This window comes from Pteropus medius, unplaced genomic scaffold (assembly GCF_902729225.1).
Source record: "Pteropus medius unplaced genomic scaffold, Ma_sr-lr_union100, whole genome shotgun sequence".
NCBI lineage: Eukaryota > Metazoa > Chordata > Mammalia > Chiroptera > Pteropodidae > Pteropus > Pteropus medius.
Window position 1 is genome coordinate 1,078,349 of NW_024343105.1, and position 23,359 is coordinate 1,101,707.

The 23,359-nt window shown below is 39.7% G+C and overlaps 1 protein-coding gene across 5 annotated transcripts in view; it reads left to right on the plus strand.

Moving 5' to 3' along the window:
* Positions 1–23,359, plus strand: part of AFF3 (ALF transcription elongation factor 3) — a 461,951-nt gene that overhangs the window by 281,556 nt on the left and 157,036 nt on the right. For 4 of the 5 annotated variants that reach the window (XM_039867117.1, XM_039867115.1, XM_039867114.1 and 1 more), the window contains one exon: positions 17,241–17,321. The exons of the other annotated variant lie outside the window; for it this stretch is intronic. In XM_039867117.1, coding sequence (XP_039723051.1) covers positions 17,241–17,321 — 81 coding nt within the window. The remainder of the gene's footprint in view (positions 1–17,240; positions 17,322–23,359) is intronic. 5 annotated transcript variants of the gene reach the window in all.

Genomic DNA, 23,359 nt, shown 5'->3' on the forward strand with positions numbered 1-23,359 from the left:
TACAGCATAACTATAGAATAAATGACAAAAACCATTTGATCATCTTGATAAATATAGAAAAAGGATTTGACAAAATTTAACACCCTCTCATGATAAAAACACTCAACAAACTAGGAATAGAGGGAAAGGTCTTCAACCTGTTAAAGGATGTCTATGGAAAACCCACAGCTAACATTATATTTAATGGTGAGAGACTGAAAGCTGTTCTCCTAAGATGAGGACCAGACAAGGATGTGTGCCATCACTGCTTCCATTCATCATTGGCTGGCAGTACTGTCTGGGGTAATTAGGCAAGAAAAAGAAAAGTAAATGCAGAAGTAAAACTATCTTTATTCAATGATAATATCATTTCTGTATAGAAAGCCCTAGAATAGCTTCCCCCACCACAGATACACACAAAACGGTTATAGCTAATGAAGGAGTTAGCAAAGTTGCAGGATACAAGATCAATATACAAAAATAAGCACTTCTATATGCTAATAATGAACAATCTGAAAATATCATTAAGAAAAAATTTTGTTTACAATAGCATCAAAAAAATCAAATACTTAAGAATAAGGTTAACCAAAGAAGCACACAGTACTTGTACACTGAAAACTACAAAACAATGTTGAAAGAAATTTAAGTCTTAAATAAATGTAAAGATATCCTGTGTTCTTTGATTAGAAGAGTTAATCTTAAAATGTCAGTACTTTCCAAATTGATCTGCAGATTCACTGCAATCCCTATCAACTGCCTTTTAAAAAAAAAAATGGACATGCTGATTTTAAAGTTCATATGTAAATATAACTGAGGAAAAAATCTTGAAGAACAAAGTTAAAGGACTCACTTGCTGATTTTAAAACTTACTACCAAGCAACAGTAATCAAGACTGTAGTACTGGGATAAGGATAGACATATAGATCAGTGGAATAGAATTGAGAGTTCAAATTAAACCCATGATTTTATGGTCAGTTGATCTTTGACAATATTCCAAGTCCATTCAATGTGGAAAGAAGAGTCTTTCAAACGAATGGTGCTAGGACAACAGGATAACCACATGCGAAAGAATGAAGTCACGCCCTTACCTCATACCCTATACAAAAATTAACTTGAGGGATCAAAGACCTAAATTTTTGAGCCAAAATTATGAAGATTTTAGAAGAAAACATAAGTATAAATCTTTGTGACCTTGGATTAAGCAATTGTTTTTTAAATATAGTATGAAAAACACAAGCAACAAAAGGAAAATCACTACGTTAGACCTCATCAAAATTTAAAACTTTAGTGCTTCAAAAGATACTGTTAATAAAATGAAAAGATAGTCCACAGAATGGAAGAAAATTTTTGCAAATCATATATCTGATAAAGATCTATGATCCAGAATACATAAAGAACTTTTACAAGTCAACAATTAAAAAAAAAACAACTAAACTAAAAAAGAGGCAAAGGTTTTTCTAGACATTTCTCCAAAGAAAATATATAAATGGCCACTAAGCACATGGAAAGATGCTTATCATTAGGAAAATACAGATCAAAACTACAATGATGTACTGTTTCGCACCACTAGGATGGCTAAAATAAAACACGTATTGGCAGTGTTGTATAGAAATTGGAACCCTCATACATTGCTAATAGGAATATTAAAATGGTGCAGGGCCTATGGAAAACAGTTGGCACTTACTCAGAAAGTTAAAGCATGACCCAGCAATTCCACTCCAAGGTATGTATCCAAGAGAATTAAAAACCTATGTCCACACAAGTCTTGTTCGTAGCACCATTATCCATAACAGCTAAACAGTTGAAGCATCCCAAATGTTTATCAGCTGATAAACTGATAAATAAATTATGCTACAATTAAGAATTATTTGGCTATAAATAGGAATGAAATACTTATATATGCTCGAAAACATTATGCTAAGTGAAAGAGACCAGACTCAAAAAGCAGCATGTTGTATTATCGTTTATGTGAAATGTCCAGAACAGGCAATTGCATAGAGACAAAAAGTATATAGTGGTTGCCAAGGGCTAGGGAAGATTCGAATTGGAAGGTACAAGGTTTCTTTTTGGGAAGATGGCCGTGGCCTAGAATTGGATATGGATGATGGCTGTCAACATTGTAAATAACTAAAACCCAATGAATTATGCATTTCAAAATGGTTAAACTAGTGAATTTTATATTATGTAAATTTTATCTCAGTTTTTTAAAAGTTATTTTTTAGTTCTTAGTATAAATAACATGATAGGGATTTCAGGCTCAGAGGTGCCATAAAAATACAACTGTAGTATATGCTTTATTAGGAAGTGGCCAGGGTGGGCCTCTCCTAAACATTACACACACACACACACACACACACACACACACACACACATACACACACACACAAAACACACGCACACCAAACATCTTTTCTTTCCTCCTATTACCTTTTAACTGTGAAGGTAGACAGTTTAGAAAAAAAAAAATAACAAAAAGCTTTCGTATGGGAAATGAACTTCTGTGGTAAATGCCTCTTGCCCTAACCATATGTGATCAATTTCATCTTAGAGCCTTCTTATCATCTTTCTCCTTACCCAAAGCCTCTCTAAACTTCAAACTTCAAGTTCTGGGAGTCATGAATCAACGTGTTTTTCTGCAGCAGTTAGAGCTGGACACGACTTAAGACTCCTGACACCATCACCGCTGGCCATCTGAAGTTAGCTGCTGGTCAAGGGCATAGTTCATTTCACCATTTCATCAGTGAGAGTCCAATGAGAATTTTTCTCAATGCTTCTTTCTCTCATCACTAAATTCAAGATTATTCCTAAGGAAGGGCTATGGTTTTCTAAATGTCTTTTTTTTATTCTGATTCTTAAATGTAGCGTGTTCACTTAAAGGTGATTTTAATGAAATGTTTTAGTCATTTCCTTCTCTACAAAATTCTGACTTCAGAAAGGTATCCTTGTACTAGAATGTTTGAGAAGGAACTGCTTAAATTGAGATGGCCTAAGTTCCTTTTTACTATATTTGTGTGTGTGTATGTGTGTGTGTGTGTGTGTGTGTGTGTGTGTGTGTGAGAGAGAGAGAGAGAGAGAGAGACATATATAGTACACTCAGAGATGCCCTCACAAACACTCTTGATCGATGGATACATAGATACATAGACAGATGGGTGTCCATATGGATGGCACTGACATTCACGTAAAAGAGAAGATGGAGGTGGGGGCAGGAGAGAGACAGGCTGCCAGTCCTGTCTCAGCCAGTATTGCTGATAATTGAGGAATTGTGCTGGAATGTACAAACACACATACTTCTCTTGCCTTCTGTATCTGCTATAATCCCCTTTCCTTCACCTCCCATCCCAGTCACTGTCTAAGATTCCACTGCTTCATCCCTTTCTCGATCAGTGGTACATTCCTTCATTCACTGAATATGAGCACTTGTCGAGCCTCACTCTGCTGTGTACTGTGAGGAGCCGTAGACCTGTAGGAGCTGAGAGCTGAAGCAGGGCAGGAAGAGACCAAGGAAGTGTGTGCCAGGCAAGGGAAGCACCACCACACAGGCCCCCAGAGGACATGAAGTAGGCGCAGTGATGGCTCTGGCTTGTTGCTCCAGAGGCCACTCTGCCTTTGGCTGTTGGGCCTGGAACAAGCCAACCAAAGCCTGTCTTAATTACACAGTCAGACCGGCAGTGGCCCGGGCCATATGGACATGCAGGCTGCCCATTTGAACTAGCAGTGCTGTATTTTCATAGGTTTTCTGGTTTTTTAATTTTTAATTTGTGTGTGTGTGTGTGTTTTAAGTAACTCCGGCCTGCTTTGCAAGCTGAGCCTGTGTTTCAGGCCAGGCCAAGCAGGACGCAGGCTGCAGGCCATCTGCTGTGCAGCTCTGGAAACTGGTGAAGGTGTCTGGCCAGTCTGCGGTAGAGGTGGGGCTGCAGGAAGGGTGCCTGGTAGAAACCAGATCCTCAGTGCACTTTCATGGCTGCAGAAAGGAGAGGAACAGAGTGGAAAGCCTGCCAAATGCTGGAGGTGTTAAGCCAGCAGTCCTCTTCGGAGGTAACTTAAGAGCGTCAGAAATTAGGAACCTTGTACTTGGGACTGAGAAGGATGCTCATGGCGCCAGGCAGCAGAAACGCCCAACCCCACCATGGCCAAGCTGATGCCCCAGTGTCCAGGGTGGTGTCTTCCCTCCATGAAGAACAGCTGGGAGACCACCACCTAGGGCCCAGCATGCTCAGTGCAGCCGCGCATGACTTGGAGCTTCCTGCCTCTGAACAGCTGGCCCTCGGGGTACACCAGCCACTGGCTGTTGTCAGCAGGTGTCAGAGTGGAGACTTGGTATTGGGCCTGGAGTCCAGTAGCACCAAGTCAGAGCTTTTGGAGGAATGGAAGGCTTCCTCTGTGCAGAGAGAGCTGGTAACTCCCGGTGGCACTTTCTCAAAACCTGTGTAGAACTCAGCACAGAGCCCTCCACACAGGAGGCCCTCAATAAGTGTCCGTTTAAAAACAGAAGCACCTAAGCCACAATGTGCTCAAAAGCCTGACCATTTATTCAGAAAATCGTAGGCCACTTGCTCTGGGCAAAAGGTGACTTTAGTCCCAGGATACCCACTTAGCATCACATACCCTCTTACCAATAGTCTCTATCTAGAAGTACCTCGTCCTCTGCACCTAGCTCTGCTGTTCTGCTAGACAGTAGATGCCCCCTCTGGGAGATTCACCGTGGATCCCTGGGGCCCCCACCCACTGTCTGCAGCTGTGTCCAGGACTTGGGCAGTGACAGAGGTCTCTCTGTCAGGGGCAGCAGGAGCCGTTTCAGTGGCCAGCCTCCTTTGGTGGGTGACATCCCCACTGGAGGTCAGCACAGAGACCAGGTGGCTCAGAGGCGGGTGGAGGTGTCCCTCCCCCACCTCCTGTTGTGTAGCCCTGGGCAACTTCTCAAACCTCTCCAATCCTCAGTTTCCCCATCTTAGGTGGGGCAATTGTGCTTCCCTCATGCTTGTTCGAAGGACTGTGTGACATAATGTAGAGAAGGTGCTTGCTGGAGCTCACGCAGTGGATGCCCATTATGCAGTGCCTTTGAAAATAGATTAGATGTTTGTGCTTTGATCAGCAGTAGCCCCAGGAGCTGAACTTGGCAGCCTCACACTTGAATTGTAATTTTAGATGTTAAAGTTCCAGTTAAAGGTGACTCAGTGATTCCGCTAGCCCTTCCACTATTCCATCTGCTCTTCACATCAATTCAGATATTTTTTTGCTTCCTCAAAGCCCTATACTTCCTCTGTTCACAAGTTTCACCTTCATTAAGAGGCGAGCAGGTGTTCCTCAGGTAAGGCTGCCCTGCTCGTTTTCAGATTCTTTGTACTTTTTACATTGTTTAGTCATTGATTCTACATGGCTCTGAACCCCTATAGCCCCTCTGATCTAAAATACACAATGTTTCCCTAAATTTCATGCTATTTTGTGATGCTCACTAACTAATGTATGTTCATCGGGTCTCCAAATTCTGAATTTCAAGTTTCTTCTGTATGGCCAGAAGCCAGACAGAGACCACATGAAACTCCTAAATGCAGTTGAATATATCAGGCGAGTCAGTATATATTGTTTGTTTATTTGTTTGTTTGTTTGTTAACTTAGATGCAAACTGACCAAGTCCACTGCTATCTGCAGTAAAGAAAGGACAACCCAAGAGAGCAAAGGGAGCTTAGCCCACCCTGGCAGTGCCCGGACAGTGCCCGGGCAGGGCTATGCAGAGCAGGGCTGGGGTCTAGGGGTTGGGGTGGACCTGCTTGCTCCATTCAGTCATCCCCTGAGCCCAGGGTGTGGTGTGCTCGCAAAACCGCCTTCGAAGAATTCGGTTCTGAGATCAGAAGTTGGCCCCGCCCTCTCTGTCCTCTAAAAGCAATTCCTCACTCTGATGTTAGAACATCTGATTTTTCCTGGAGCCCGCCACCTCCTCATTCCCAGCCTATTGTAATTATATTTCTCAACCTTTTAAAAAGCTTTTCTTCCCAGAAGGTTGCCTTCCTTCCCGCTGTCCCCTATCCAAGCTGTCTGGTAGACTGTTGCCAAGTCGCACTGCCTAAAGCAGCACCTGGCTCATGTGACCCTCCATGTTCAAACACTCACTGACCTCCAGCTGCCACCCCACACCCTCCACGGCAGTCTGGCATTCAAAGCACTGTAGAGTCCTTGCTCATTACTCTCCTTCATTGCCCACTGGTCCCTTCACTCCTGCTCAAATTCCCTGCCAGCCTGTTCCTGGAATTACCCAGACTTCACTTTTGTTACCAGCTTACGCGCACTTCCTGCCTCCTCCAGGCAGCCCTCCATGCGGCCCTGAGCACTGCCCCTCACTCAGTTCCAAACATCACTGCCCGTGCCCGTCTTTAGAGTTTGCCACACACACCCCAGAGATTGTTTTGCACACATGTATTTGTAGACTCCTGTCTCCCCAACTGCACCGCAAGGCCCTCCAGCAGAATCTATGATTCCTATTTTCCATGCCCCCTGACGGGCTCACCTGGCGCTCTGCCCAAGCCACCTGTCTCTCGTCTTCTGCAGATCACGATCATGACACTCAACAGTGGTCTGGCTTCTACCTTCAGCAGGGCTGCTATTGAATGCCTCAGATCTGAGCCCTCTTAAATTTTGCCTGAAGTCCACATTGAGCCCTATTTGTTGTGCAGACAGGAATGATAAGAGATGATTTCAGCAGTTTTTTGAGGATGTACCAACAGCCCATCGTCTGAGAGCCTGAAGACCACCACAGAAAGGGTGGCAAGGACACACTGCCCCAGACCAGTTCCCTCCCCCTCGTAATCAGAAGCTTGCTTGTTTGAAATACAGTTTCACAGGTGCAGGATTCATCCTCAATAGGTGATTATGTTTTGATTTTGATCATCACTCATAAAACAGAATGGGGAAAGAAATTTCAGAGCATAACTATATTCCACTGCAAATGAGATATTAGTGTTAAAAATTTGTCAATATTGTTAAATATTTACCCAATACAGGATTTCTACCTTCTGCCAACCTGAAGCATTTTTTTTTAGCAAATGTGCCTCGTGGAACTTTGGAAGTCTTCCTGTGTTACTCCTCTAACTACATAAACACAACCATCTGTTTGTACTAGGTAGACAGATGACCTTTGTCCTTTTTTTTTTAACCTTTCTTTTCATTTCTTGAAATGTGATCAAAATAATGTGACCTGACTCTGCTGCTGGCTCTTTATTAGGAAACTTCAGAAACACCTAGTGTGTTCTTTTCCGAGCCAGTTTTTCGAAACCCCTCTGAGAATTGTAATTTAAATGTTCCCCACACTTCCCTTCCTCCTGAGAGGTAGTCGTGCATTTTCATGTGCCTTCCCTGAGTCCTGAGTGTCAGGGTCTTCATCGTGTGGGTGCCACTGCTCTACTCGCTACCTGCAGGGCATCGTTGAGCCCTCTGTGGCTCTCCTTTCTTACAGTTTCATTGAGGAGAGTTTGCGTCACAAAAACTGATCCAATTCAAGTGTGCAATTCAGTGGTATACAGTAACGTTACAGAGTTGTGTAGCCATCACCATAGTATAAGAGTTTTAGTAGATTTCCTTACGCCAGTAATATCCCTCATAGAGACAGTTTTATTTGATCGTTTCTGATTTAGATGCCTTTTTTTCTATTTCTAGCCTAATTGCTGTGCTAGAACTTAACAATACTACGTTGAATAGAAGTTGCTGGAGTAGGCACCCTTGTCTTATTCATGATCTTAGAAGAAAAGTTTTCAGCTTTTCACCATTGAATACAATGTTAGAGCTTGTCATATTTGGTCTTGATTGCGTTGAAGTAAATTTCTTCTATACCCAATTTGTTGAGAGTTTTTATCATGAGGGGATGTTGAATTTTATGAAATGCTTTTTTTTCTACATCTCTCGAGATGACAATATGACTTTTATCCTTCATTTTGTTAATGTGGTATAACATAATTATTGATTTGTGTATATTGAACCAACCTTGCATCCCTGGGATAAATTCCACTTGATCGTGGTATATTATCCTTGAATTCAGTTTGCTAGTATTTTGCTGAAGATTTTTATATATATGTTCATCAGAGGTATTGGCCTGTAGTTTTTGTTTTGTTTTGTTCTGTTTTCCTTGTCGTGTCCTTGTCTGGCTTTGGTATCAGTGTAAATCTGGCCTTGGAAAATGAGTCCAGAAATGTGCCTTCCTCTTTAGTTTTTTAGAATAGTTTGAGCAGTATTGATATCAATCTTTAGTGGAGCCATCTTGTCCTTGACTTTTCTTTGTTGGGAGGTTTTCGATTACTGATTCAAACTCCTTACTAGTAATTGGTCCATTCAGACTTTCTTTTTATTCATGATTCAGTCTTGGAAGGTTGCATGTTTCTAGGAATTGCCTATCTTTCAGATTATCCAATTTAGTTGTGTCTTAATTGCTCATAACAGCTTTTTATGATCTCTTTTATGTCCAAGGTATCAGTTTAATGCCTCCTCTTTCATCTCTAATATTTATCTGAGTCTCCTCTCTTTTTTTCTTAGTCTAGCTAAAGATTTGTCAATAATGTTTACCTATAATTAGGTACTCTTCCCTGTATGTGCTTGTTGTCTCCACAAGCCATAGGTAATGTTTTTCCACAAGTCAGCGCCTCAGATATCTGGTACAGCAGCCACTCCCCTCTCATGCTGCTTTTCTGCCAAATCACTAATTAGATTCATCAGACCAAAGCATCCACCATGAAGAATGTGCTTCCTCAACCAGCACCCTTGAAGGCAAGGATAGGTGTTAGTGGCTGGGCGGCTCCATCACACACACTCCAAAAAGAAAAAGAAACACAGCAACCAGGAGGAATGTGGACCTGTTGTACTTACATTTCTTTGTTCATTGTTTATTGCTGGTCCCTCTCACTGGTTCTCATGCTTCCTGAGAGTGGAACCATGTCTGTTGCATTCCGTGTTGAAGCCACCTGGCACATGATAGCTGCTCACATGTGTATGCAGTGGAAGGCACGTCTGGATGCACGGGCAGAAACTGAAAAGTCAGAATCTCCAGCATGACCGACCACCCACCCCTTCTTGAGACCTGGAACTTAGCCTGTGTTATGGGCGAGGATGAAAGAATGAAAACATCTGTCTGAAATCTGTAGGTTGTCCATCTGTCCTGTGTGTTCTGACCTTTCCTTCTCACATTCTGCAAGATTGTCTTTGTCTCCTATTTCCCTAGAGTTCTTTTTTTCCTTCTCCATTATAGACATGTTTAGCACCTGAGTTCAGGATCTTCTTTAGACATCAATTTGGCGCTTTCCTCTTTTATCTTTTTTTCTTGTTTTCACAGAATATCAGGCTGTACTAACTCAGTCTTTGTAATGCCTTTTCTTCCATAGAAGTAGTTGTCATTCTGTTTTTACTTTGGCCCCAACTTCTCTTTTCTTGCAGACCTAGGAATTTTTTTTTTATTGGCAGGGGTGGGACATTTTAGTCTTCTGCTTCTACTTTTTAAGGCTATTTTATCATCATAGTTCAAAGAAAAAGATGGTTTTTCCAAGGCTAACCACCTTTCTTCCAGCCTCTGGACATGGCTGCCCATATCTGGACATTTCCGGTCTCCTGTAACATCATTCTGCCTTCACAAGTGTCGTTAAGACCAGAAACCATCCCTGCTGGACTGGGACAGTGCTACTCAGTGATTTATAAATCACTCCTCACACCAAGAAGAAATAACTGGGCAAGGTTGATAGACAGGAACCTGTGTGTTTGGCAGGAAGTAACCTAGGAAAGGGCTAGAGGGGGAGAAGACGCGCCCTCAGCAGGCCTGTGCTTGCAACAACACCGCAGTGAGACTCACCCTCTGCTGGTGAACCAGAAGTCGTGTCACCCCCAGAGACTTCTCCATCAGCCCCAATAAACCATCTTTACCCAGGGAGCAATTTGTTGCAAACCACAGCTCATGTCAAGACTAATTATAATCTATACATCTGTTACAAGGGCTAATTTCTGGATTTTTGCACCACCACTAAAAGGGGCTATGGAGATCAGAAACAAGGTGACAGTGGTGTCATTAACAACACGACCTTTCTTAAAAGCTGGTCAGGAATTTGGCTCACTTCTCAGAAACCTAGGCTTAATGTGATTTATTCTTATAAATGATCTGTTCCAGCCCCAGATTTAGCATTTGGAAAATCCTCTTATTACCTCTCAATTGTTTGATTCTTTTTTTAAAAAGCATCTCTTAAAATTAGACCAATTAGCACTTCTTATCAGAAGTACCGGGTTTGTAAGAGTGCAGGAAACTAGCAGGTGTGTGTGTGCTGCAGCAGGAACTCAGGGATGAAGTTGCCACCTGGGTTTGACAAGAGTCATTACGTTCCTGCAGCTGTACACTCAACATCAAAATCCTCTCCTTTAAATCCTGAAATACCAATGTAGACATTACTGCTTTTGACATTTTCACACAGTGGTCAGTTCTAGGATCGATCCCCAAATTAAAGAGTGAGAATTATTGTATGTTCAAAACACAGAAACAAAATGAACCTTAAAAGCCAGTTGAATCTAAAAATGAATTTGAGAAATGTATGCTTTTTTGCTGTTCCAAAACATCCTAAGTAAATAGGTGGAGCAGGGGCACAGAAAGACAATAGCGAAGATGGGTCACATCCATCTTCCTGCCCCCAAAGATAACTGGAAAACAACAAAACTGCATATAGAACAAGAAATCCTCAGGAAAGTTCAAAATGAAAGGATCTAGAATGAAATAGCTTTTTAAAAAATGGACAGTTGTAGCAACTTCAGTCAGTTCTCTTACCCTTTCCTTGGAGAGTCCAGAGTTTGCAGAGACAGCTGAAGTCAGGAAGGTGAGAGATGGTGCCTAAGACTGAGTTCCTTACAATGAATGGCACTCTACGATATGAAGGAAATAATGGAAGGCCAGACTCCGTGTGGCCTCAGCTTTCTGAGAAGCGGAAATCTTACAGACCCAGGGGCACGTGTGATGCACAAGCCTGAGGTGGCTTTGGAGACTGTTTGAGGGCCTCCTTCCATCTTCAGAGGTTAACCTCACAGAGATTGGGGAGAGCAATACATTAAAGAGCCCCAGTGTTGCAGTGAATGAGGTTAGCTGGTGTTCCAGTTGGAGACCCTCTCACCCAAGGGTGTGCTTCCAGACCAGAAAATACACACACAGAGCCTGGGGATTTCCTTCTCAGGTCAACTTTGATTCAAATTGGACAAGTTTTTACTTCAAAGAAATGAGATTTTACTATGATGTTTGATAATGATGTTATTACAGGTTTTTATTGGTTATTCGCTTATTTGTAATTTTAGCAACCTAAATTATACTATGAAAAATAGATTTTTAAAAAATTTTTAGTAAAGAAGGTATTTTTTTTTTCAGCAGCCACTGTTTTTCCAAAAGCTTTCCATCAGAATAATGATTGTGGTTATTATCAGTGGAACCGAATGCACTATATTACTATTATTCTTCAAACTGTAGGTCTTTCTACTGTGGTAGCAGAATGAGCGTGTTCTTGGATTTTTGCTGACTTAGGCACCAACTTAGAGGTTTGAGCCGTGATCTTGTTCTGAGCTCAAATCTGCCCAGCCTTCAAGTCTGACCCTGGTTAAAGGTCAAGGATGGATTGACAATTAGAAGGTATGATCTAGTTTCACTGGTGTTCCTCCCACTTTATCTACACAGGGGCTGGTGCTCTGCATCCCAGGTACAGGCTACGGGAGCTTTATCCCTTTTACCATATCCATGCTCCTGTGTGCTACCGGCATGTAAAGCACATGCTGTATAATAAAAATTACCATGTTCTCTTGTTGGCGGCACTTATCTGATCAGAGTGTCATAACACAAATAATCCATGTGAAGGAACTGAAAAGCTGAGTGATTCTTCTGATATAGAAACTGAAAAAAAATAATGCTCTGATCTGCAGCAGCCACAGCCACAGCCACAGCCACACATAAAAATCAACTCTGGCACGTTACGTTTTGATTCCCATGTGACAGAATTAATCCAGGATTTTGTTGAGAAAACTACATTTCCAAGCACAGAGGATTCTCGAGTTAAGTGTGGTCGTTTGCCAGGCCTGGGGAAAGAGACCGTCCTCTCCAGCCGACCTCAGAGTTGGCAGCCCATGTTGAGACTTTGCTGAAGGAGAAGGAAGTAATTTGATCTCTCAATCGTAGCAGCTGCTATGTGTGTTTGGTAGAACAAGTGTGATTCACCGTTGCCATCATTTTACAGGTGAAAAAAGAGAACTCAGAGAGATTAAATGAAATCCTATTATTGCACCCGTTGTGCTTGTATATTTGGAGATATACAAGAGCTTTGTAAAACAGAACCCCTTCTCTCAAAGAAGTTATAATCTAGTAGGGCTTAAAAAGCTTCCGATCTGATAGTGGCAGTTTATAGAAGGAAAACTCATGGCCCCAGGTAGCATGTAAATATTAAGTGACACAAATCACGTGTAACAGAGAATGGAGGGGAACAGGCAGTAACACTGCAGCATCCCTTGATGACATCATGTGGTAGAGCATCTTAGAACATTTGGAGCAGAGTCCCTAGAAGCTTTTCAGCAAGCGCAGTGTAGTGACAATTTTAGATGGAATGCTTTTGTGGCCGTGACCAGGGCAGATTACTGAGGGGAAGCAGAGGTTGGGGAGTGGGGGGTGGACCAGAGAAAGGGCTTTTCTAGTCACTGACTATAGTATGAAGATTAAAACAATATTTACATTTTTTTCTGGTTTAATCTGTTTGCAAACTTACTACACTTTGCAGATCTTCATAACTCTATATTTTGAATCTAAGATTCAATTTCAGGCTAAAATTCAATTTTGTTTCTTCTCTTAAATAACAAAGAGCTACGATGCCCTAAGCCTCCAGCCATTTGTCCTAAGACAGGTGGATGCAGATGACATCAGAGTAAATGAGTAGCTCCAAGGGAAAGGAGGGAAAGGAAAGTTGTGTCCACTCACCGTGAAGCCATGGATTCTCGGGACTCCTGGTCAGTCTTGCTGTACAACAGACATGAAAATGGAAGCTGTACACGTGCCACTGGACTTCTGAAAATCTGTATCTGCGGGATGAAGACAATTTGAACAGTTACTGAAAGGCATTATTCAACCATCTGTTCTTTCATTTAGGAGAAAAATGAGTGTACTTGCTATAAGAAACTTGGCATTTTACACCTGTCTAAGAAATAAGACACCTTGGAACACGTCCCTTGAGTAACAAAATATCTGCTTAGGAAGATGGGCCTGGTAAGGCTGTGTTAAAACAGATATTTTGTTTCATAATCCCATCAGTTGGCTAAGGAGGCTAAGCTTAAAACTGACGACCTCTCTGTGCTAGGGGATAGGGTATGGCATCACTCCTAAGTGACAAGAGAATCAAAACGGAAAGAAGGCAGACAAGACAGATCAAAGAAGTGTCAGAGGCGTTTAAAATACCAGAAGGTAGCTAGCTGCCTAGACTTTGGAGTAATTGGCTTTGAATGTTATATTTCTCTTCCTGTCTTACCTGTGTTCCAGGAGGTGATTAAAGGACAGCAGGTGGGGGCAGTAGGAGCAAGTGTGATGAAGAAATGGTAGAGGCAGGGGGTCAGGGGCTTCGCAGGGTGAGAACAGTACACACAGAGGCATGGGGTTGGTGACCTTCCCACAAAATAACTTTTTTTCCCTATGAAGTGGGGTAAACAAAATGAACTTCTAGCAATTATGAAAATTTTTACCTTTGCTTACATATTAAAACACTATGAAGAGTAAGGTACAGATTAAACACCTTTTTATCAAATCTTATCTCACTGCTATTATTGTATCAGTAATCTATTCCCATAAGAAAACTTATGGACATTTTCTCTAATATAAAGTACCAATTGTACTTAGGAATCATAGTAATCTCTTTAAATAGTTTTCTGTTATAGATATACATAGTTTGTGTTAATAGTTGCTAGCTTAATTACAGATTACATTTGCACAGTACTTCATTTTTCTATAAAAACAGTTTCCCATGTTGTATTCTTTCATCCTCAGACTCCCAGCATCTAAATCTCAGAGAGAAATTGCATTTCTCATTTCAGAGACAAGAATTCTGAGACTCAGCTTGATATTAATCAGTGTGTCTTTTATTTAATGATTAAACATAAGGAGACCGCACTAGACCATTTATGTGTATTATCTCATTTAATGCTCATGATTAAACCATGGGATAGGTAACATCTCTGTTTCCTTTGGTTCTAAGATACCACAGGCTGAGGTCTGAATGATTCTAAAGTTTTTGTTCTGAATCACTACGACTTACTGAAGATGTGATTTACCTAAGCTCATTGAGCTAGTAAGTGACAGAATCAAAAATAGAAGTCGTCTATTTGTCCTTAATTTTCCCATGCAACCCTAGTGGAGAATTTTAATATAATGGATAATCAATCTTAAAAAGTCATTGCACATGTATTAAAAACAAATATATTTAATTCATATGAATAATTCTTATATCTTGGAAATTCTAATGGATTTAAATGTTTTAAGCAACCTTGTTGTCCTTATTATTCCTTCATACACATAGCAGGATTCATTAGATGAGAAAATCATTTGGAAATACTTAGCTAGAATTAAGGTACTGTTAGTGAGCAATTTTGCATTGAAATATGGTTTTCTCATTGAGTTCCGTTCAGCAAGTTGATTTGGACACTTAGGTGCTTTGCCTATACCGATGAGTAGACACTGTCCCTCCAGAGAAATGTTCAGTTCTTCTTTAAAGGATTATGCTTAATAAATCTGAGTATTCTTGAAAGAAATTATTAGGATTCCTACTTGGGGATTATGTTTCGTAAAACTGAATACTCTTGAAAGAGATTATTAGGATTCCTTAGTGTGATTTTTATTTATGCTTAATAAATCTGAGTATTCTTGAAAGAAATTATTAGGATTCCTACTTGGGGATTATGTTTCGTAAAACTGAATACTCTTGAAAGAGATTATTAGGATTCCTTAGTGTGATTTTTATTCTACATTGGGGCATGGGTATCAGAAGAGGGAGAGATAGTTGCGTGCAGATTGAGGTTAAATGCTTATAAAACTAAACTCACAAAAAAAAACCTAAGAGTTAAAATGAGAGAGAAAAAGCAAGCACTTTGGAAGAGCATGAAAAGGGAGCTATCATATCATACTGGAACAGAAGGGGAATGAACAGGGCCCCAAGACATAAATGACATTTGAGATGAGCCCTGATGGATGGATAGAAATACAAAAGGCGTATAGGGGTAGGGCGTTCACACACAAAAGGTATAGTGTAAGTATAAGCAGAGACTGTGCTTTTTCTTATATGCAGTATGTGTGCACATTAATGAAAAGGCACAAGGCTGACAACTGGAACCTTGTTGTAGAAAGTCTTGAATACTCTTTGTCTTTAGGGCAAATACAGTAGAGTGAAAACAATCACTGGACAGGGAGGGAGGAGATATGTGTGCACATTTCAGTGGTGGCCTTTATGAACTGAGTGAACTTAGGCAAATCGGTTTTTCTTTATGACTCCCTCACGTGCAATATGGAGGTAGTAATAATTACTATAAAGGTTGGATGTGAGTGAAAAAACGTGTGGAAATACTCAAACTCTCAAGTGCGACAGGAGGTATCGTTGCTGTCAGTGTCATCATCGTTATGTGTATGATGGTGTGTGAAGATTTTGAAGCAGTGGAGCTTTTTGTTGGGATCTGCACTAAAAATTGGCAGGAGTGTGGAGGATGGATTAATTGTAGCAGAAGAGAACCAATCAGGAAGCTATTAAAGTAATTCAGGTTAAAAATAATGAAAGTGTGATCAGGATGGTAGTTCAGGTAACCAGAAAGAAAGGTAGAGACATTGCACAGATACTATTCGATCTGGCATTCATTCAGAAATGCACTGGGTGTCCACTATGTTCCCGGACACAACCTCCTCAAGATATCAGAGGAATAGACACAAGATGGAAGGGGCAGATATTTGGGGAACAAGGAAAGGGAAAAGAGGGCCACGTAGGGTCACTGGACTTTCCTTTGCTTTCCATTGGAGAAACCTTGGTACCAGCAGAATGGAGATGCATATGTGCTTAACCCACCTATGGCCCATGTGTTACGATTGATGAGAGATGATGGAGTGTCAGTAAATCCTTCCAAGGAATGTTTGAACAAACTCACCCTCCCTCTGCTCCCTGGGTGGGTCTGCATCTGCACAATCCCAGGTGCTGGGGGAGGAGACTTACCCAGGGAAAGGAGGCACCAGACCACCCTCAAGAAACTCTTTCACTTCAGCAACCTGACAGAGTCCTTGTCAACACAACCACCCGCAACCAAGAAAGGCGAGAAAATGTCTTCACCTAAAAAGAAGTTCTCACTTTTCTTTAAATGGATCAACTACTGCTTCTACGCTTGCTGAGGTTTAGAAGTGGAAGGAAATTCCACTTCTAAATTCCACTTTTCTTTAAATGGATCAACTACTGCTTCTACGCTTGCTGAGGTTTAGAAGTGGAAGGATAGGGCTCAGGACCTATCTGTAAACTGTCAGTTTCCTGGTAATCAGAAATCGATTCAATTTAATTTCACTATATTTAGTTAATGCAAATATCTTCCAGGATGTGGAACTGAGGCTGAATACTGGAAGTGACTAAAATAAGCCCTGCCTCTCTCTCTCTCTCAGTTTAGTGAAAGTGTATGTCAAAAACCATCTGACAGATTAGCATGTTGAGCTAACATTGTCTTCTTAATCCGGTGTTATCAAAATCACAACACACACTCTCCTCATTTCGTAAGTGTGATTTGTTTTTCATTCCTCCATGAGTGATGTTTTTGTGAAGATCAAAGTGATATGTGGGGCTTATTGGAACCTCATACTAATATGAATTTCTAATAAACAACTCCTCTAATAATGATCCCTAAAGTTAAAAGTGCTTTATGTGATCCTTCAAAAACACCCTGTGAGTTCTGTGGATCAAATCCCAGAAAAGCAGCCATCTTCACAAGGTATTTTCCATAGAACCTTTAGTGCTGGGTCGTCCCTTCAGTTGGGAACTTAACAAGGGTGTAGGGTTAGCCACAGAACCAAGAATTGGTAAAATTAGGAAAAACAATAATAAAAATGAGTCTCACATCTTTTTTGTAAAAAAAAAACAAAAAAAAATCCCTTTCTTTCCTTATTCATCTCTTGTTCCTTCCGTACCCCTTCTGTGCCTTAGAAGCAGGCTGGTATAGCTGTTTATGTGTTACTGTCTATACTCTCTGAATGACAATGTTGTTTGGTTCCCCTTCTTTAGGAGATGACCTGGCTTCCACCACTTTCTGCTATTCAAGCACCTGGCAAAGTGGAATCCAGCAAATTTTCATTTCCAAATAAGGTGAGATCTTGCATCACTCAGGAGCAATGTGCTTTACTCTTGCGGAGATTTTTATGGACAGTGGGTTTTCCCTTGATTGTCTTTTGCTCTGTAAATATTGCTGCCAGAGACAGATGGGTCTGATTTTCAATAATCCGCAAGCATATATTTATTCATCAAAGGGGAAAATCAAGATTGCAGTCTTATTTACCTACACTTCTATAGTTTCTGCAAAATGTAATGCATATAATAATTGTCATTTTATCCCAAAACATTAGTGAAGCTGAAATGCATCTTACATAATCATTTTATATGTTCACTGTGATTGAAAGTCTTGTTTTGCCCTGAAAAGCTTTTATTAAATTAACAATATATCTTAAAATCAATGTCTTAGAATGGAGGACATGTAAGATTTAATTCCTCTTGCATAGCTTTTATAAAACTTAAAATATTTTCTAGGACTTTAAAAGATTTCTATATCTTCTAAGAACAAACATACACACACAAGAAAAATCAGCCACAAAATAAATTTAAATTATACTCGAGTCTAAAAGGTTTTGATTTTTTTAACCATACGACTAACATATAAGTACATACTCATTATAAAGATGGAATTATATTATGAAAGTCCCCAGCACCCTCATCCAGATTTTATTTCCCTACCCAGAGATTACTCTCAAGAGTTTGGCGTGTACCATTTCAGCCGTTTCTTCATCACTATGTACATATATGTGCATATGCTGTTTGTAAAACTCATGAATTTTAGTACTAAAAGCATTTTTTCTAAGAGTGGATTTTTTCAGATACCCACAATTCATAAATATCATTGCTAAATATTAATGTCACAACTTTCTTAAGTGAATCATTGAAATAATCATTATAATTATTACAATAATAAATTCCATTCTATGAATTGATTTTTATTTCCCTTAACAAAGTGTATTTGGAGAGCTCTTGAAGTGAATATATATTTTCTTCATTCTTCTTAACAGAAGCAAATATTTCATAGTATGAATTTGCTGTTATGTATTGAATCAAGCTCCTTTTGATGGGCATTCATATCGTTTATGGTTGGTTGTTACTACGAACGTTGTTCCAACAAACATTTTTGGTAAATGCCTCTTTGTATGCCTGTCATAGAATCTAGAACAGGCATTGTGGTGTCGGAGACACCAGAAGCCACATTTACCCTTGACTGTGTTTCAAGAGTATGTTTTTATGAATCTTTACAGTGTTTAATATTATCTGTTTTATCTTTGTTTCTATATGATGGGTGAAAGTTTGATAGCTGGTTTTCATTTGCATTTCTTCAATTTCTTCTGAGTTTGAGCATTGACTTTTTTTTTTTTTGCAACTTGCCCATTCATACCCATTGCCACTTTCAAAAAATGATTTGTAGGAACGCCTTTTATCTTATTCATGGGTCTATTATATATGACACAACTATTTTCTTGTAACTTGATTAATGTACCTTTTATAGTAACAGAGTATTTAATTTTTATGTCAGAGGGAAAAAATCTTCCCTACCCCAACCTTCTAACAATGTTCTCTGTTTTATTCTAAAGGAGTTTTTGGTTTTAGGTTTAAAAAAAAAACAAACTTGTGGATGGCATGACGTAGGATTCTAGTTTTATTCTTTGTAATGGTTAGTAAATTATTATAATACTATTAACAAATTAGCCTGTATTTCTCCCCACTGATTTGAAATACAACCTTTATCAACAATTGAATTTCTCATAAGTACATGGATTTGTTTCAGGACTGGCTATTCTGTTTTTCCAGTATATTTATCTAGTTTTTTCCCAGTAACTCATCATTTAGATCAAAGGTTGACAAACTTTTTTGTAAAGAGTCAGATGGTAAATAGTTTAGGCTTTGCAGACAGTAAGTAAATGAATGAATGTGGCTATGTTCAAATAAAATTTTATTTATAGAAACAGACGGTAGCATAATAAAGGGCTCTTATAATTTAACAATAAAAGGATAAATCATTTTAAGAATGGGTAAAGGATTTAAATAGATGTTTCTCCAAAGAAGATCTACAAAGGGCTAATAAGTATAAGAAAAGACACTATCACCATTATTAATCATTAGGCAAATGCAAATCCAAACCACAATGAGATAATGCTTCACACCTACTTAAATGACTAAAATCAAAGACAATAACCAGTATTAGCAAGGATGTGGAAAAATTGGAACTCTAATAGCAGTTGCTGGTGGGATCATAAAATGGTTCAGCTTCTTTGAAAAACAATGAGGCAGTTCCTCAAACATTGCATTAACATGTGACCCAGCAGTTTCACTTCTAGTTACGTAGCCCAGAGAATGAAAACACATGTCTACACAAAAACTTACACACCCATGTTTGTAGCACCATTGATCATAATAGCCAGTAAGTGGAAACAACACAAATGTCCATCAACTGATGAATGGATAAACAAAAGTGGTAGATCCTTGCAATGGAATATTTTTCAGACATAAAAAGGAATGAAGTACTGATACCTGATATGACATGGATGAACATCAAAAACATTGTGCTAAGTGAAAGTGAAATAAACTAGTCACAGATAACCACATATAATATGATTTTATGTTTGAAATGTCCAGAACAGGCAAATATAGAGAGACAGAGAACAGATTAGTGGTTGCTTACAGCTCGGGGGTGGGGAGGTGGGGTTGAGTGCTAAAGGTAAAGGATTTCTTTTTGAGGTGATGAAAATGTTCTGATGTTCATTATGGTGATAAACTCTAAATATGCTAAAAGCCACAAAAGTATTTAAAACAAAACAGAGGGTAGGCTGTGTTTGGCCTATGGACTGTAGTTGGCCAACTCCTAGTTAAAATTATTGATAATTTTTGGCCCATTTATGAATATGGTCAGGCCAGTCCCCTTCTTTATTTTCCAGATATTTCCTGCATATTGCCCAGTTTTCTCTTCTGGATCAATTTAAGAATCATCTTGATGACCTGACATTCCATGTAAAAATTCTCTTGAAATTTTGTTTGGAATTTAATTGATTTCTGACTTATAGGCTGTCTATTGGACAACATCATCTTCCTTTCCAAGAGTTTGGAATATCTCCTCACTTCTTTCATGTCTTCTTACACGTCCTTTAGTAAACATTTTTTTTTTGTTGTTCGTATAGGTCTTTCACATTAGTTCTTTGGTTTATTCTCAGATATTCAACTTGCTTACTTTTCTGTTGAAACGAGCTTTAGTTTTTCTGTTTTCTAATTAGTCTTGATGGTATGAAGGAAAGTTACAGGATGTCATATACCTACTTACTGAACTCCTTTTGGTTCTGGTAGGTGTTTTTTGGTGAATTGATATCTTTCAAGTAGGGGGAAACAGAATGAATAGCACTGAAGTATGTAACATATTGGTTGATGATGTACATTAACCAATAAATCAGGAAAAGAAGATGGTGAATGCCAGTGGCGAATGGGGATATATGAATTTTCAATAGAAAAGAAAGATTTTGCTTGAGGAGATGGCATTTGAACAACTCCCTGAGGGAGGCCAGTCATGTAGACAACTGGAGGAGGAGAGGTCCAGGGAGATGGAGGAGAAAGTGAAAGCTCCCTGACGCAAGAGCATGCCAGGATGCTGGAGGAGCAGCAAGGCGGGCAAAGGGGTGGATGGGATGGGATGGCGAAGGGAGCACAGCAAATGACACAAGAGAAATAAATACAGAGCTGTATGCAGGGACTGCAGGGCCACTGAAAGACCTGGGCTTTACTCTGCTGCTTTGCTCTGGGTGAATTGAGAAGTCATAAAGAATCTTGCAGATAACAGGTTTGTTCTATTTTGTCCTTTGTACTGTGTTACCTAGAACCTCTGCCCCTTTGCCTTATTTGTGACATTAAAAAGGATGATTCCAAGGTGTTAGCACTGAGAATAAGAATTCCTGCCTCCATGTCCAGCAGAGGCAGCTTCCTTCTATTCCTGGCTTTCTGAACTTTTTAAAGGTTTGAGTTTCATTTTTTAAAATTAAGGTATAATTTATAAATAGTAAAAATCACCCTTTTTATCCTGCAAGTTTCAACAAACACATATGCTCCTGAGGCCACCACAGTCAAGACCCAGAAGGACTCTACCACTACCCAGATCTCCCCCTTGGCACTCCCTCCCTTACCCCAGCCTCTGGCAGTCATTAATCTGTTTTCCAGAATATTTTCCAGAATGTTTTCCAGTTTGTTTTCTAGCAGGCGTTAAGTCCATTCTTGATCTAAAGTTTCTGATAGGCATTTTCTGCACTTGTCTTTAATCCTCTTTCTTCTTGTCTCCATGTTTTTTCTCTCCTTCAGTGATCTCATCCAGTCCTGTTGCTTTAAATACTCTGTATGCCAAGATGATGATTTCTGAACTAGTATTTCTAGCTAGCTTCCGCATCCCCCAAGCTCCATACTTGTATATCTATATACCTGTTCAACATCTCCTCTCAGATATCTCACAAGCATCTCCGGCTTGTGAGGAAACAAACTCTAGCAAAACAATAAGTATCTTTTAAAAAGAGGAAGACCTGAGACACAAGAAACAATGATGAACTAAAGAACTAATTGTCAGGGCACAATGCTAAAAAATAGTCGTAACAATGATAATTTGAGATATGGTAGATAAACTCAAACTGAGAGAGTGTGGTGGGAGAGACTAAACATCAAAAGTTCAGCTTTAATTTCTCTACGAACCTTCTGTCCCCATGTTTCTCAGTATGTGGCTTCTCCACTTTTGCAGTCGGCTCAGGCTGCCAGCCTTGGAGCCATCTGGATTCGTTTTCTAGGGCACTTGTAACAGAGCACATAAACCAAGTAGCTTAAAATAAAAGAAATTTATTTTCTTACAGTTCTAGAGGCTAGAAGTCTGAGATTGAGGTGTCAGCAGGATCATGCCCCCTCTGAAAGCTTGAGAGGAAGAATCCTTCTTTGCCTCTCCCAGCTTCTACTGACTGTTGTCCATTCGTCACATTCCTTGGCTTGTAGCTACATCACTCCAGTTTCTGCCTGCACAGTCACACAGCTGTCTTTCCTCTGTATGTGTCTGTGTCCAAATCTCCCTTCTCTTATATGGACAGCAGTTGCTGGATTTAGGGCCCACCCTAATCTAGTATGACCTGCAAAGACCCTGTATCCATATAAGGTCAAATTCACAGATTCTGAGTAGATGTGAGCTTTTGGGGGACACTATTCCCCCTAGTACACCATCTTTGACTCTTCCTTTTCTTTATACCACACATCCAACCCATCATAAAATCATGTCTACCCAACTTTGAAAATATATCCTGAGTCTAAATGCCTCCCCTACCATTACAGCTAGCACCTTGGTCTAAACCACCAGCACCGCTTGCATTAATTATTGCAGTAGCTTCCTAGCTGGTTCTCTATTCCTGCACTTCCTCCTCCTACCACTCTATTGCAGCTATCATCACCTGGAGGGTGGGCTGGAACAGTTCTCCAACCATTCACCCTAGCCCCTAACGCACAATCGGTTCTCCACACAGTCGCTTTTCATAGTTTTAGAACATAAATAATCTCTTGTCACTTGTGTACCCAAAACTTTCCATTGGCATCCCACACTTAAAATACAGTGCAATAATCCTTACAATTTTTATACGCAATCTTGCCAAAATAATGGCTTGACCCAAAATACAATAGGATAAGCATTTTGTTGTATAAATATATCCATGGTATAAGTACATTTTCTAATATAATTGAGTGTATATCCCAAGACATATTTGATTGTGACTTTTCCAAAAGGATTATACAAATTTGTTTTGTTGAGTATAAATAGTTAAGTTTAAGCAATAACTTAACTCCTGAGGTGAGATTGAGATCTCAAATAATTAGTACAAAAATTTATTTTTCAAGGCAGAAACAAAGTTACAAGTATTTTATTTTCCACCTAAAATGTTACATTATTATTATCATATAGAGCACAGAATTTCAAATTTAAATTTTTTAAAAAATGTCTACTTTAGGACTATTATATGATTCGTCTGGAGCTATTTAACCTCTATATCTTTTTGCCTTGCCCAAGAAAGAAAGAATGAGTAATTTTACAA